General features: G+C 52.4%; 1 protein-coding gene across 3 annotated transcripts in view; it reads right to left on the bottom strand.

Annotated features, from left to right (window-relative positions):
• Positions 1-4,545: 4,545 nt before the first annotated feature.
• DAG1 (dystroglycan 1) overlaps positions 4,546-16,212 on the bottom strand; it is a 62,912-nt gene continuing 51,245 nt past the window's right edge. For all 3 annotated transcript variants that reach the window (XM_022573137.2, XM_022573135.2, XM_022573136.2), the window contains exon 3: positions 4,546-9,377. In XM_022573137.2, coding sequence (XP_022428845.1) covers positions 6,975-9,377 — 2,403 coding nt within the window. In that variant the 3' untranslated portion in view covers positions 4,546-6,974. The remainder of the gene's footprint in view (positions 9,378-16,212) is intronic.

Below are 16,212 nucleotides of genomic sequence, written 5' to 3'. Positions count from 1 at the left end.
TCCAAGTCAAAACATGCTGCTTTCCTTGCCCCTCTGCCTTCCCCCAAACAGGCCTCCAGGCTGGCTTTGCAGATCTCATTCGTGCGTGCACACACACTCATCCTCCTTCAGCCAGTGCATACCTAACTCTTACTCGGCGCCAGGCCCAGTGAAGACTGTGGGAACTTCCCTCAAGAAGTTCAGTTTGCAGAAGGGGAGAGACAAGCACACAAATGGTTTCCTGTAAACTATAGAAAATGCTACCTTGGGACTTCCCTGGTGGTCCAGTGGTAAAGAATCTGCCTTCCAATGCAGGGGAAGCAGGTTGGATCCCCGGTCAGGGAACTAAGATCCCACATGCCGCGGGGCAACTAAGCCCGCACGCCACAACTACTAGGCCCGCACGCCACAGAGAGAGAGAACCTGCCTGCCGCAATGAAAAGCCTGCACACCAAAACAAAAATCCCACGTGCTGCAACAAAGACCCAACACAGCCAGAAATAAAATAAATAAATAATGAGGAAAAAAAAAGAAAATGCTACCTCAGTTACTATTGCAGTCCTTCCCACTAGGATCCCAGTTTCCATGGAGTTGCTTCCACCTACCTCTGTTCCATGGATGGGGAGCAGGGGGAACAGGTCAGGTGGCAAGTCATGCCCCTATGCCCTCTCTTAACCAGCCCATGTATCCTACTCCAGGCAACAGAGGATCATACATGACTTGGACAGTTCACGGGAAGGGAAAGCTAGTTCAACCCCTTCATCAGACTCAGTTCCACATGTCTTCAGGGAAGTCTATTAAAGGGAACCCTACCTCCTGACCCTCTGTGGCTCCACTACTGCAAACCCAAGCCCATTACTGAGAATTAACCTTTACCACCAGGTATTTCAGGCCATGGGACATAGCTACTCTCTGCACTGAGCTTTATCTTTGTCCTGATCAGAGTGGATTATGATAAGGTTTTTTTTTTGTCCAGGGAGCTTCCAGGAGCCACTGGAAGAATTCCTGCCTTCCAGGAAAGATGGACAGAATAGGGCAGGTTGGTGAAACAAAACCCTTATGGCAAGTAGAAAGGTCCACAGTCCCTTAGGCCTCTTCTAGGATGGATGATTTCAATTCAGTTAAATTCAATTTAGTTAAATAATTTCAGTTCAATTTGGCACTTTTGAGCCCTAGAATAAAGACAGCATCATGCTAGGGCCCAAGGATGCAGCAGAAATCAAGGCTGTTGAGCTTACTCCACCCTCACTGAACTTGCAATCTCCAAGTCTGGCCTTTGTCTGCCTGCTGCTCAAACCAGGCCCTGAATCTGTAGGGCTTGACTGCTGGCCCTCCATGCAGGACCACTACCATCCCCTGCATCTGTGGGTGTGGCCAAAGCACCACCAGGCCAGGCCAGGCTGTAAGGGCTGAAGTCACACTCAGGTTTCCCTGGGGTTCTGGGGTGGGTAGCAGCAGGTATCAGTTGCACAGCAGCATCTGGGTTAGCACTGCTAGTTATGTATTAATAACTCCCCTAGCTGGCAGGCCTGGCATGGGCATCAGCTTTCTGAGAAGGTGGCCTTTCTGACCATAAGCTAACAGTACAGACTGAGGAATTCCTAGTAAGGCTGAACAAAGTACATCTTCCTCTTGCCTTCAGAGAACAGAAAGGTCATGTGTTCCCCTGAGCCCTCCCTCCCCCAGTCTTTGCTCATTTCAACCAAGCCCTCCCTCATCCCCGGATCTGCTCCAGGGATCTTCTTGGGGCTCAGAGGGTGGCTGTGTCCCTCTCCTAGCCCTGCCTGGCCTAGGGCGTCTCTGAGGAGAGGAGTAAGCTGACTGTACTGCCTGGGACCCAGGGTGAGCCTTGGGAGGCACAGTGGCTGCTGAGTCAGAGCCATTGGGGTCACACTGGATGCCTCCTTAGCCTCTCATTTGCCCTCCAATCACTGTACTGGACACAGAAACGCTGGCCTCCCCCCTACACACATATGCACCATGTGCTCCTCAAACAAGAGGAGGACTGCATCCCCTTCAGCATCCCCCAGGCCCTGCTTCTTGTCCAGCCCAACTAGGCACATGTTCCCTGAGGGTGAGTTCATCCAGGACAAAGCTGGTCCTCTCCCACAGGCACACCCAGAGGAAAGCTGCTGCCACCTCCTATCAGGACCTCCCCATCCCCTACCATGGTGGGCTGGAGCCAGCCCCATTCTTCACCTTTCTCTCCCAAGACCTTTTGCAACAGAGATGCTGAGGGAAATGGGGCATGATCCCCGGAAAAGGAGCTGGCCTGACCTGAACTCCCAGCCATTTTAGCAAGTCCCAAACCTGGGCTTTGCCCTCTACAGCCTGAGGCTGCAACACCATGAGGACACAAGGCGAGAATACACTCAGCCCTGCCTTTGGGAGCTCTAGCCAGCTGCCAAATGGATGTTCCCTGCTGTCCTAGTGAGTGCCCAGGGCTGTGGAGAGAGCTTTGGGCAGGGTGTTCCCTGGGGCTTCAGGGTGCCCCCACTCTAGGGTCGACTCAGAGAAAGTGTCATCTGCTACCCCATCCCTGTCTGTTTCTACTGCCAAGTGTCCTCTCCTAGGGGCACAGCAACTGGAGCCGCCTGGCTTCCATCCAGGACCCTCCCAGATCCGCAGCACTTTAGGCCGTGTTCTCAGGAGCTCTCAGGCTGGAGGAAGAGGAGACTCAGGGAGCATCTAACAAGCGCTGAGCCCTGCTGTGTGCAGGCCCCATGCTGGCCTCCACCGCAGGAATCCTGGAGGTTTACAAAAGCTAAGGTGCAAAGGAAAGTTCCTTATTCCTTCCTGCCTAAGTACATCCGAATTCAAGGTTTGCCAGCAGGGCCCCAGTAACAGAAGGCATCTGGAAGCCTGGGCCCCAGACTCCCCCCTCCCATTTATTCTCTGCTAGCTTCCCTTTCTGAAGGAGAACGGCCGCGGCGAAAGGCAGGCTCCAAACCCCAGCAACTCGCACCCTAACGCCCTCAGGGTCTCTGCCTCGATGTCTGAGCGAGAAAAGACCCGCCCAGTTAAAGCGCCAGTCCGCGGCCTAACTCGGAGCGGCTCTCGGCAGCAGGCCCTACCGCCTTAGCCCTGCCTACAGCCCCGCTCGGCCCCGCCCCCCTCCAGGGTTGGTCCAGTGCCCGGCTGTCTCAGCTCTGCTCTAGGCCGGGTTCCACCCTCCTACAGCCAGCCTCCGCTGTTACTTAACCCGGCCCACAGCCTGACTTGCCCATTGCTGTCAGGCTTACTCCAGCCTGTGGCGCCACCTCCTGGGAGTCCATGGACACTGTCCCCCCCTCTTTGGCCCAGAGCCCCTGGCAATTGGCTCTCCGCCGGGCTGACATGGGGCGCCCCTGAACCACTACCAAGGTTGAGAGCTGCCCCTGCTACCGCCCGGAAACCACCCAGGGGCACCTCCTGGACACAAGGAGCCTTCACAGGGACACAAACAGACCAACTTAGCCCCACCCCAGCTGAGACTCTAGGGTCACCTCCATCAGTGGCTTCAGGTTAGACATTAAGCAGAACTTCCTGAGGCCAAGAGAGCAAGGGCAGGGTCATTTCCTGGGCTTCTGCTGCTAGGTCTTGGGGTGAGGTATGTATCCCTGAACTCTGCACTGGGGACAGCTTTTCCTGGTATTTATCAGTGTGGTGTCCTACAAGTAATTCACCCCCAACTCCCCACTCTGGGACTCAGTTCTATCTGCAATACAGGACCAGTCTCAGCTCTGGGTCTTGAAAGCTGTGAGCAGAGCAGCAGCCTGGGTGCTGTAGGTGGAGATGGTGAGGACCCTGTGGTGGTGGGAGTGAGCCCCAGAGGCACCAGTTGTTCTGTGACCAATGGCCCTGATCCTGCCTCTGAAGACACAGCTGCTGCATGCCCTGCCTCCCACGCCCTGGCAGTGTCCCAGGACAACCTGCCCCTTCCTGGGCACTAAGTCATGCTAAGGCTACCCAGCTGGCCTGTCCATCCCAGGCAGGGCACTTAGGGGCAGGCCCCCAGAAACTATAGGCCCAATGAAGGTAGAACATCCTGGCCAGAAACCATTCTCCCCTTCTCCCCACCCCAAGGCCAAGGCCAAGGCCAAACCTGCCTGAGACTACCTGGGAGACTGGCCAGCCTCAACCCCACAAGGTAGTAGGCAGGGGGCCCAGCCTGAGGGACCCCTGTCTGGGACCTGCAGAAGCTGACCCACTCTGGGGCAGACAGCTTGTAGCAAGACCTCTCCCACCATCCTCCCCTCCCGCCCAGTCTCACTGGGTTTTCTGCCCATTCCTCTCCCCACCCCGCACTACAGATGAGGAGATTGAGGCTCAAGATTTATCTCAGCTGGCTCAGGCAGAAGAGGTGCTAAGGAGGGCTCGTTGGTTGGCAGAGCTTCTGGTGCACACAACCACCCCTCCCAGAGGAACAGAAATGGTAAGGATGTGAAGGCTATTTGGTCAGCTGCTCAAAGGCCACCTCTGAGTGGGCCTAGCTGGGTCCCCTCTTCCCTCTGTCACATGGACTCTAGTTCCACCCTACACTCACGTTGTGTAGGGGCTAGGGAAAAAGATGCTTGGAGGCAATGGTATTGTAATAAAGACACTTTTATTTAGTTCGATATGTTTCTATACAGAATGCAGAAAACACATCTTAAAATCATATAGAAGGAAATAAAAACACGTCAGTGGTTGGTGAACACTTGAATGTGAGATTGGCTCTCTGTCTCACAGAGTCCAAAGACCACTGCCAGCCGGGCACTCAGGGGAGGAGGCGGCCTGCAAGGGCATTGTTGCTGTTGTTATTCTGTTCACTGCCCCATCGCCTCCTGTTGCTATGGTAACAGGCCATTCTGGGCCAGCCACGTCTCTGCGTGGCAATGCCCGATGGTGGGGTTGCTAGGGGCAACGGAGCTATTTGGAAGGCCTTTCAAAGCCCTCACCTGGAACACTGGAAATTGTTTATCTTTTGGCAAGGTCATCAAAAATAATCTCACCAGGTCAGACTCAGCTTGCGCTCCTGACTCTGGGGCACTGGGGAAACTCCGGCTTGGATCAGGGCTTGGAGGCACAAGGCCCAGTCATCACAGGTCCACTGAGCCCTCATCTACAGGCTTCCCCCACAGTGGCACTGCTCACCCCACCAGGAGACCAGGCAGGAGAGAGAGGCTAGGCCCTGGGGGAGAAGGCGCAAGCGGGAATACCCTTCAGAGAAGGGCAGGGTGGAGACCCCTCCACTCTGACCGTCCCTCCCCTCCTGAGGCAGCACACATGAATCCTCTGCAAAATGGTCAGTATGGCTTAGAAGTGGCTGCTTGGTGTGCAAAGGGAGCCTGGGTCCACCCACCCACCCGCCCTCGATCACGGAAGGGATACATTATTGCAAAAGGCATTCCTCCCTAAAAGGTACCCAAAATAACTCTCAGACATCAAGAAGTCATGCTCAAAATGGTTTCTTCCAAAGGAGGAGAATCAAAGCTGAGTGGGTGCCCCTGAGTCACGGGACAGAGATGCAGATGGATGGACGGATGTTCTGCTAAAAAAGGCAAAAGAAGCCCCAGTGTAATTCCAGAATTTAAACCATTAGGAAAAGAAGGGGGGAAAAAAATCAAAATGAGCAAAGCCGTCAGTCCCATGGAATCAACACTAAGAGCTTGTACAAACTGCTGTAAGCATCACCATTTTTAATTGTTTTTTTTAATAAAACAATTTGAGGCTGTATAAAAACTTTAGTAAAAAATTAGCTTTGAGAGCCCCCCTATTTTTACTATGAACTATTGCTGGCACTCCTCCCCAGCCACCAGACCTTTCCCAGCTGTTCAAGCCCAAGGCCTGGGACTGGAGCGCCAGAGAAAAGGGGTGGGGTGGGTCAGGGTTGGGCTGTGGACTGTTGGGACAAAGTGGCCAAGGTCAAGTGAGGAAAGAGCATCACATGACATAAAAATATTGCATCTTCACCAAAATGTCCCCCACTGAGTGTTTCAAAAATCCATGATATTCCTTTTAGGAGGGGAAAAAAGAAACACACAGAAAAAGGGTAAAAGAAAACAGGCTGATGTGGTCGAGTCTCTCGACCTCCCCAGGCATCCCCACGAGCAGCTGGCCCACCTGGAGCACCTAGGTTGGGGGCCACGGCCACCACTGCCTCTTGGAGTCCCTTTTCTATGGAAATGAAGACCCCTTGGTTGTGGGCCGCTAGCGTGCATGGGGTGGGGGTGTGGATGTCCATGGCCTAAGAGGCCCCTCCAGCTTCCAGCCCCTGGCAACAGTGGGACAGCAAACCCAGCACCAGGGCCCTGGCCCCTGAGCCAGGGCCAGGAGGCCCCCAGTCAGGCTCTCTGGGGTATCAGAGCAACGAAGTTTACGTAGTGTGAAAAAATAGGATTCCTTTGATAAAAAATACTGTCCCTTGGTCTTCTCTAAGTTTGAAACACCCTGGGAGCTTATTTTTAGCAAAGCAATTTCCCATACCCACCCAAAAATTACACATACAAGTTTAGGTAAACAGCAGATTAAATGTAAAAACTTAACCTTAACTTCTGAAAGTCCTTTGAATTTAATCTTTAGCTACTGTTTTCCATGTTACATCCTGCAGCTAGACACACGTGAATAGAAAAAACAGTACAGTTAGTGTTAAAGGCAAAACGCAGAGAGCCGGGAGGCTGCCCAGCACTGCCTGCGAGTTCATTCACGGTTCCTCGCTCCCTCCATCTACCTCTACTCCAAACGGTGCTTTCAGAGCCAGCCTTCAAAAACGCAGCGAAGAATTTTCTATGAACAAACAAAAAGCTGTTAGGCAAAAATTAAAAGTAAAAATGTCCCCAAAGTCTCTCCAGCTGCTTTGGGGTTTAGGAGGACCAAGTGGGCGGGCTTGTTCAGGCCCCGTGTGTGTCGGCGTGTGCTAGGTCAGGTGTCGGCTCCCAGTGGGCGATGGTCTGCAGGCCACCTGTCTCCACAGACAACACCGTGTTGTCTCCAGGGCCCTGCCCTACCCCTGCCTCCACCCAGGCGCTTGTGGGTTAAGGGGGGACATAGGGAGGGGGCGACCGGTATGGGGTCATGTTCTTGGGACGGGAGCCCTTGCCCTCCATGGGGGCTGTGAAGGGCGGTGGGGGCTGGTAGGGAGGCGCATTGGGATCCTCATCCCGCAGGGGTGTGTACTCTCCCACAGTGTCCTGGTTCAAAGGAGTGGTCTCGGGCACATTCTGGTTGGGGTACTCAGGAGGGGGGAGGGGGGCTTTTTCCTCCTGCAGGATAAGCGGCATGCTGGAGGAGGGTGGGGGCTTGGAGTCGTCCAGTTCGTCTGCAAAGATGATAGGCACCCCCTTCTTGATGAAGGTGGCCTGGTCCTCGAGGGTGAGTTTGCCCTTCCTCTTCTTGCGATAGCAGATCATGGCAATGATGCCAGCGATAAGCAGGATGGCTGCAACCACCACTGCCGGAATGACCGTGTGCAGGTAGACATCATCCTCGCTGCTCTTCTCAGGGTCCCGATCTGGCACCTCCGTAGGTGGTGCCTCTGAGGGCACCCTCCTGGGTGGCGCCACTGGGACAAACTGTAGATGCCGACAGCTGCCAGAGCCTGTCACAGAAATGCTCATGGCCTTGAAGTCGGGCTCCAAGGCGTTGGTGAAGGCAGCTCGAGGTCTGCCATCATCCTCAGCGATCCTCCGGCTCAGCCCCGTGATCTGCTCCTTGGGGCAGGGCTCCAGGGGCAGTGTATTGTTGGTCCATTCCACCACAATGGAGCCCCGGGTGATATTCTGCAGAGTGATGGTGCTGCAGTTGCGGTCCCCAAAGGCGAAGGCCAGCTTCTTCACCAGGGCAATCTTCTTGTGAATGTCATTCACCACAGCTGCTGGGTCACCCACAAACTTGGCCTTGAACCTAGCAGGAGCCCTATCCCCTTGAGGGCGCCTGTGGACATGGATCTCGAAGGCATCCACAGCTGATAGGCCCCCTTTGTCTGTGGCGTGCATGAAATATTCGTGCTTGCCCACGTGGCTGCTGTCAGGCAGGCCATACATGAGCTGGCTGTTGCTGTTGAACTGCACCCAAGACTTCTCGCCTACCAACTGCTGCTCCCGAAGCTTCAGGGTCAGCTTCAGCTTATCAGTGGTGGTGTCCTCGTTGTCATAGAAGGTGTCTGACGGGATCTTCACCTCAAAATAGGTGCCAACCCAGGCATCCACCCTGTCGATATGGTTCTTGAGCTCTGGGCGCTGGTTGGGTTCTCCTCCGCGGGGCATCCCACTGGTGGTGGTGCGGATGCGAGTAGGCGGGGAGGCGGTTTCCAATCTGGTGACGGGAGCTTTGGTGGTGACCCGGGGCACTGGTCGGGGTGTCCGTGGCTTCTTGGTCGGCCTTCTAGTTGTGGTGGTTGAGGAATCAGTAGAAGGTGTGGCTGGTTTTGGCGTGGATACTCGTGGCTTCTTGGTGGTAATTGTGGGAGGGGTAGCAACTGCCGTGGGCTCCACATAGCCAGGAATGGTCATTGTTGGGCGGATCTGGCCAGGAACTGTGGTGCCAGCTTCTGACACCCGAGTGGGCTGGATGGGGCCGAGGGTTGGGGTCTGAATAATGGCACCTCGAGTCCGAATGGTGACTGTGGGCTTCCCAGGAACAGGATCCCTAACTGGAGGAGTCATGGTCTCGGTTGGAGGAGCAATGGCTGGAGATGTGGGGGTGGGCACAATTCTGGATGGTGGCTCCTGGATGGCTGTGGTTGGGGGCCCAATGGCAGTGACAGGTGTGGGTGTGGCATGGATCTGCCTCCGGATACGTTTGGGGAGAGGGGGTTTCTTGTTGGCGATGTGCCAACCCACCACAGGGTAGCCAAGCTGGGCAGACATAGCACCTTCCCTGGCAGGGACCTCCACACCACGAATGTCAGGCACACTGTTCTGGTTCAGGGAGCAGCCCAGCTTCCAGGAGAGCAGGGCCCCATTCTCTACCACCTTTTTTGCATTTCCTGGGCCAGCCATGAAAGCCGACATGTCAAACAGTCTGTTATTCACCACTGGCACCAACTTCATGTTGTGAAGCTCCACTTCTGAGAAGCTCCGCATCCTGTGCAGAAGGTCAATCCTTTGCTTTGGGGTCATCTTGGTGAGGTCAGCATCCAGAATTACTGTCAGGACAGTCACAGGCTCATCGGCAGCACAGACAGATGATACCACCTCACCAGGGTCTGGTGACGCCGCCCGCACAGACTGTGGCTCACTGTGGTCTTCAGGGTAGACCTCAACAGAGAACACACTGGAAGTCTGCGGGACGTGGCTTCCATTGGCCCCCAGCCGTGCAGTGCTCACTGAAATGTAATGCACGCCCTTATCAGTGTCAAGGGGGAGACCCTCAAGGGTGTGGCTCTGTGGGTCCCACTGCAGCCAGGACGGTAAGGTCTCCTTCCCTGCTGCTGATACCTAGAAGAGATGTCAGCATGAGTTAATTGCCACCATCACTGCATAACCCGAAAATGATCACAACAGTTAACCACTGGCCTAGCCTGTGTGACAGGCCTGAGGTACAATTCAGAATTCCTGGTGGGGGAACCAACGCCTCTCTCCTGGAGCTCATTTACCTATCACGAAAGACTGGGGCTGCCAGATGGGCTAGCATGGAAGGCAAATGGTTCGCCCAAGGCCACACGGTGGGGAGACAGCAGTTCTGGCACTCAAAACACATGTCTCATCCCAGAGAACTGATGCCATGGAGCTCAAGAATGTTGCAGGTTTTTATACCAGTGAAGTGCCTGCCCTGCCACCTACTCGTCCACTCTGCCTGCAGAATCAAGCCCGGGTGTCTCACCCCTCAGCACTACTTTCCAACCTTGCCTCAGACTTCTACCCTACCCTCCACAGACACCACAACTTTGCTCAAGGTATATGCCTGGCCTAGAGTGCCTCTCCTGCCCAGAAGTGGAAATGCACACAGGTCTGGGTGCAGGGACAACTCAATACCCCCAAATGCCTCATTTTACAACCACCATGTTACATTCAAGTGTAGTGGGGCACATTTGGTTAGCTGTATCTAATGTCTTAACAGTGCTTTTCAAATCTCAAGAAAAACTGCAATGTCCAGGGTAGGGGAATGTAAACAATTATCCTAAGAAGAGTGTTTGTGAAAGGCATTCCAAGGACCTCCAGTCTCTCTAAAAGAGAATTCTGTAGTCAACTAAGTTTGGGAAATGGACAGAGCTCACCTCTGTCCTTGGAAAGCCGAAGCACAGAGCAGGCCTCAGGAGCTCATCCCCTTTTCCACCCAACAGCACCTCCCAGACTTATTTCAGGGTGGAAGTCCTTCTCCACAGCAACATGACTGGTAATACGTAAAGCCCCCAATGGAATGCCACCATAAAAACTTCCACCATCAGCTGACAAGAGGGAAACAAGGCTTGCCTCTTGCCCAGGCCCCATCTATGACTTCTCTCACCTTCGGGAAACACCTACTCCTGCCCCCAATGCAAGAAAGGTGGGACCCACTCTCTGGTCTGCCTAAAGGCACTCTCAGTCAGCTCCACTGCCCTGTCCGTCAAGTCCAGAAACACAATGGCCAACAGACGGCATGTCTTACTGCCAGCCTCGGCCCAGGGATTGCCCTTCATGGTCACTGCTTGTCAGGAGAGGGAAACTAAAATGCTTCCCTCCCTGTGGCAGGAAGGCCACAGCTATAGCTTCTGGGTTCCCCAGGGGCTCTGGTTCGTCAGGCTTCCTCCTTCCAAGAGCCGGGTGCCTGAGTGATTGGGGAAGAGACCCTGAACTCATACCTGATCTTCCCAGCTAGGACCCGGGTGTCCATGCGCATGCCATTCCATCAACCTTATCAGAGACCAGATATTTACCCTGCCTATAAAGACATTTCTTACCTCCAGCAAAAAGCCATGAGAAGACATATGACATTATTAGGAGTTGTCCTTTATTGACTGCTCTCTGAACCACTGAGTTCACAGTTCCTTTTGTGACCACATTCCATCAACTCTAGGGTGCACAATCATCTAATTAATGAACCACTAAGAATCTCCCATCCCATCACTCACCATCCACTGCAAACAGAACCAACATCAGAAATGGTAAAATAACTGTAAACATGGGTGTCTTCAAATCCATGAAAAACACTAAATATATTCTTCCTTTACAATCTTTTTTAGCTACAAAAATACTTATCACAACTGCTTTGACTGAAAAACCTATGCTTTAAATTTTTTCAGTTCAATTATGTTAAATACAAAAACTGCCACATCCACATACAAACATATAAAGCAAAGGTTGAATGATCTAGTTTTGCAAAAAATGTGAAGCAAAGATGTTAAGGCCAAATGGAGTAGTCAAGGGAACCATGAGATCTTTTACAGAGGTGGGGTAAGAACTTCCTGAGAGGAAAAGAGTAGGTGAGCCAGGGCGCGGACCCAGGTTTCTGGCCACCCAAGGGTATTTCTCCTAAGCCCACTCCATCCCAATGACTACCACTAGAATGAGAGCACATCTGCAAGAGATCAGGCAGAGAAAGGAGAAAGGGAGGGCCAAGAATGGAGCTCTGGATGAAGTCAGCCAAGGAGAAGCCACTTGTAGAGAAGACTGAACAGGGCCAAGAGAGACCAGGAGAGGCTCCAGATGGGTGCCAAGTGGCTGGCCAGGCCCATGGGATATGCCTCAGTGGCCAGGCAGTTAGGCCTGTGCCCAGCGCCGTGTGTTCCATCAGCACAGATGAGTAAGCAGCGCCAGTGCTTTTTCAAGTCTGTCTCAATTACGTAAGGGCACTTTATAACAGAGAGAATAGAGAAGGGCCCTTGTCTCCTCAAGCTCCCCTGGCTGGCTCAGCTTCCCATTCTGCTGACCCCCAACAGCCACAGTTCTGTTGTCAGACATGCCCTAAGGCATAAACCCAGGTTGGTCAAGGCTCCCACACAGCCAGACTTAGAAAATATACACTTATTTGAACTATGCCAAGTAACATTTTAACATGTTAATAACGTGTAATATAAATAACAAACATTAAAGAAAACCCCAGGTTTCACCAAAGTAAGTTATAATGCTCAATCTCAAACTGGGCGATGGAAGAGCAGAACTGTGTACCTTCATTTTGGTTACTGAAACAAATTCTTTCACTATGGTCTACCCACAGCTTTAGAGACAACATTTGGGATAAGCCATGTCAGAAAAACAGAGCCAAGCCATTCCACCCTGCACTTGCCCTCCCTTCTGCAAATTCTGGCTCCTCAAGGTACTAGAGCCCTGGCCACAGGATAGGTGTTCAACCTGGATCTACACCCGGAAGCAAACAATCCCCGCTGTCTTGGGTACTCCTCAGACAAGGAGAGATTCTAACCTGAACGTTCTAAAATCCATGCATCTCTGAACATCTTGGTACTGCAACATCAGATCCAGGCAGCACTTTGGTTGGCAATGATTCATTTTAATAGAAAGGCCACAGGAAGCAAAACAAATCTGAGTTCCACAAGGAACCTACCCAAGTCACAGGGAAGCTGACATCTCTGCATTTTCAAGGCCATTTAGGGAAAGCCCCTGAACTGGGAAGTTTGAACATGCCTGAAGGTCTGGCAGTGTCCACAGTCCCCAAAGGATTCCACTAGCAGCCCCCCTCCCTCTCAAGGGCACTCAGTTGAGGGAACGCTCTGGGATGCAACACCTGCTCTACTGTGACAAAGCAGGAGCCCCTCAGTCCACGGGAACTCTGGACATCCTCCTCAGCTTGCAAAATTTCCAGGATCTAGACCACTTTTCCTCTCAGGGCCTAAGGGTGAAGTGGGATATGAAAGTTCCTTCTCAGAGACACAGCCCCCATGACAAACCAGGACTCATCTCTATAAAAACACCGTACCCGAAGGGAAGCCCCATCTCCAGGCAGTCTGAGGCTTCATCTGAACTCAGCCTGTTTTCTCACATGTAAGAAGGGGAAAAAGATGCCAGCCTTGTATGATCACAGGGCCAGGCACACACTGGACTCTGTCAGTGCTGGTTCCTCACCCGCCCCTATGGGCTGAGAGGGGACACAGTACACATTGTGAGGCTGCTGCAGGAATGGACCCAGGGCGTGTCCAGGCTCCACTCCCTCATCCTCTTTCCCAAATGGCCTTGGACCCAGCACACACTGAGGCTTTGTCTCCCTGTTCATACCCCAAAGCAGAAACTCAAAGCATCAAAGGGAAGTGGAGAGGCCACAGGAAGAGGAAGCCAGGACCCTAGAGGGGAACACGGCCAAGGCTGGGGACCCTCAGGGACTTGCTTACCTGTTAAGACCTGTTTGCTAAGAGTGGATGAAAACGTTGAGGGGCAGAGAGGGCAGGGAGAACTTGCTGCAGGTGACAGCCCAAAGCCAGCACTCACATCCTCTAAGTCTAAAAGAGATGTGCTTGATCCTGGCATATCTGCACATGAGATTCCGACTATCCTTGGAATCCTTAGTTTACTCATATAGAAATTTCTGTCCTAGCTGTACTGTAACCACCCACAACTGACCCTCTAAGGGCTGCCAGGCTAGGAATGGCAGGCAAGCAGCAGGAATCAGAGCTCTGTGTGAAGTGCTCATAACACCAGCACATGTATTTGGGGTGACAGGCTGTCCCCGGCCATGGAACTCCCCCAGGGTTTCAAGTCACCCCCAGGTTTTCAAGTCACCCTCCATCATTAAATACCAATACTCCCTTGCTGACCTTATAAAGCAGCCATCTTGGAAAGGAGACTTCAGGCAATGGGAACACCTGCAGGAGGCAGAAACTGCAGGAGGAAGCCTGATTTGAGATCATGGGCTCTAGATCACAGGCCACTCACAAAGAGCCAGAAATCTTTCCAGTTTCAGCAACCCTCAGAGAGAACATGCTTCTGAGACAGAAGGCAAGCCCAGCACTGAGGAAAATAAGATCTTGAACAGCCACACACCCAATTTTAGAAATCTTGATCCATAAAGTACATCCAAAAACATTAAGAATCAAAACCACAAAACCTGGGCAGACACATAAGGAGTTCTGAAGACTACCTGCCCAGCGATGCCCACAAATAATCACCATGACCAATGACTGGGGAACTGCCAAACGTGAAGGTTCTGGTCACTCCTCAGTCTATACTAGCAGATGACTAGTAACTGGCTATTCAGTTCTCAGACATTCTCTTCAACTTCTCCGCTGGAGCCTTCTCTGGCACAGTAGACTGTCAAACACTTGGTCTAATAAAGATACAGCACCTGTGCTAAACGCCATGCAACGCAAGTAGAGTCTCTCACCCCAAATCAGCATAATATACCTGGAGAAAGAACAAATCAGCAGAGGAGCTTATATTACTTAGTCCCTCATCAAAGAGCAGATTTCTGCCCATCAAAACTGAGGAGCTGGACTCTCACTAGGGCTTAATTAACTATATGACCACTGGTTTCTAAAACCAAGAAAACCTAAGCTTTATCATTCAGAACCCACAAGGTGGTATCTAACCCATGCAGGAGTTATGGGACTTAGAAATGGCAAGCAAAAGTTCCAGAAAGATGGGTGAGCACTTTCATATCCTTGTCACTTGGGTGAGCCAATGCTGGCCAGCAAAGAGGGATCTTAGGAATAAAGTATAATCAAGAAACTGCATTTGGGGCTTCCCTGGTGGTGCAGTGGTTGGGAGTCCGCCTGCCGATGCAGGGGACATGGGTTCGTGCCCCGGTCCGGGGGGATCCCACGTGCCGTGGAGCGGCTGGGCCCATGAGCCATGGCCGCTGAGCCTGCGCTCCGCGGTGGGAGAGGCCACAGCGGTGAGAGGCCCGCATACCGCAAAAAAAAAAACAAAAAACAAAAAACAAAAAAACTGCATTTGGTGAGAATTCCCCCACACTACAATTTGGAGGGTCCTTTGAGCCTCAGTGGTGGCACCTTCCAACCAACACCTCAAGACAGGACAGCCCCAGGGGTTTAGGCTGGGCCCTTCCCTGAATCCCCAACAGATGTGTCAAAGAGTCTTCTCACTGGTCCATTTCACAGTGGCACAAACTGCTGCCCTGTGACACCCCACTGCTTAGGCCTCTTAGCAGCCTGCCCTGGCAAAGTCCCTGCCTTCCCTCAGACCTGGTCACTGGCTCCTGGACCCTTCAGCCCCTCACCCGTCAGCCAAGCTGTGGAGCTGAGCCAACCCACAGCCGTCTATGGCTGGATACCATAGGCAACACCCTGGAGGCACTCACACATGAGGTGATCAAGGCCTCCTTGGGGCAGGCCAACTGTGTGGTGGGCTCCTTTGCTCAGGGGGGCAGGAAATAGTCCCTCTGATGGAGTCAGCTTCCAGTCATGTTTCAGAGGCCCCCACGGTGCTGACTCACATTCAGGGTGATCCTGTGTCTGTGCCATGGACTATGACAATGAGACTAATCTGTGTCCAAGCTCACCTTCCACAAATGATGCACATGGGCAGTCACATGGCTGGGCTGTGGGGAGATGGCACATGTCAACACGAAGAGCCTCTGGTTTGAGGTCAAAGGCCAAGACTTTGCCCCCACAGAAGGTGAGGAACCAGGGTAGACATACTTTGCTTTACCAAGTAGAGCAGAGCCACACACATGAGAGACAATAATTGGTTCTGCTGCTTGACATTCAAACCTCAAGCCAGAATATGGCTGTTGCCACAAAGGCCAAGGCCACAGGATCACATGTTGTTGAACACAACTTGTCCAGCTCAATCAGTGCCCCTCTGGTCTGAATTATGAAGCATTTTATCTGATGTTAACTGTTCTCATCTGAAAACAAAAATTAATCATTTTCCCCCCAAAGTAAGGGACAGCTTAGCATGGTTATAGCCACTAATAAAATTCTCAGAATCAGTCCCTCAATCCCAAGCCCTGACATCAACTATTTTTACTTCGTCATGTTTTCAGTCTTTGTCAGTAATTTTTTTTCTAAAACATAGAAGCCTATATATTCAATAATAAGTATTTGAGCTGATATGTCTGGGCAAATGTCATTCTGACAACCCACCCCCAAGGATGCCTTCCTTCGCCAACCCACATTTCCCAGTGTGCTCTGTTCACAAGGGATCAATTCAGAGCCAGGGAACACCCACTTGAGGCAGGAAGAAACTGCAGTTCATCTCACGCAGGCGGGGTTGCCACAAAGCTCGCAAGCATCCAAAGAAATACTCCTTTCATGAGCTCCCCTTCCTGGCCAAAAAGAGTACCCATTGTTCTCATGGGAACAATTGGGGGCCTATGCCAGCAGATGAGAGCACAGTCCCAGGAAGGGCTGCTCCCAGTCTGCCAACATCTTGGGCTGAGAGA

This window comes from Delphinapterus leucas, chromosome 10 (genome assembly GCF_059928025.1).
Source record: "Delphinapterus leucas isolate spDelLeu-1000000601 "Yukka" chromosome 10, BTC_Dleu_Yukka2, whole genome shotgun sequence".
Classification (NCBI taxonomy): Eukaryota; Metazoa; Chordata; class Mammalia; order Artiodactyla; family Monodontidae; genus Delphinapterus; species Delphinapterus leucas.
This window is presented reverse-complemented; position numbering and strand designations above follow the sequence as displayed.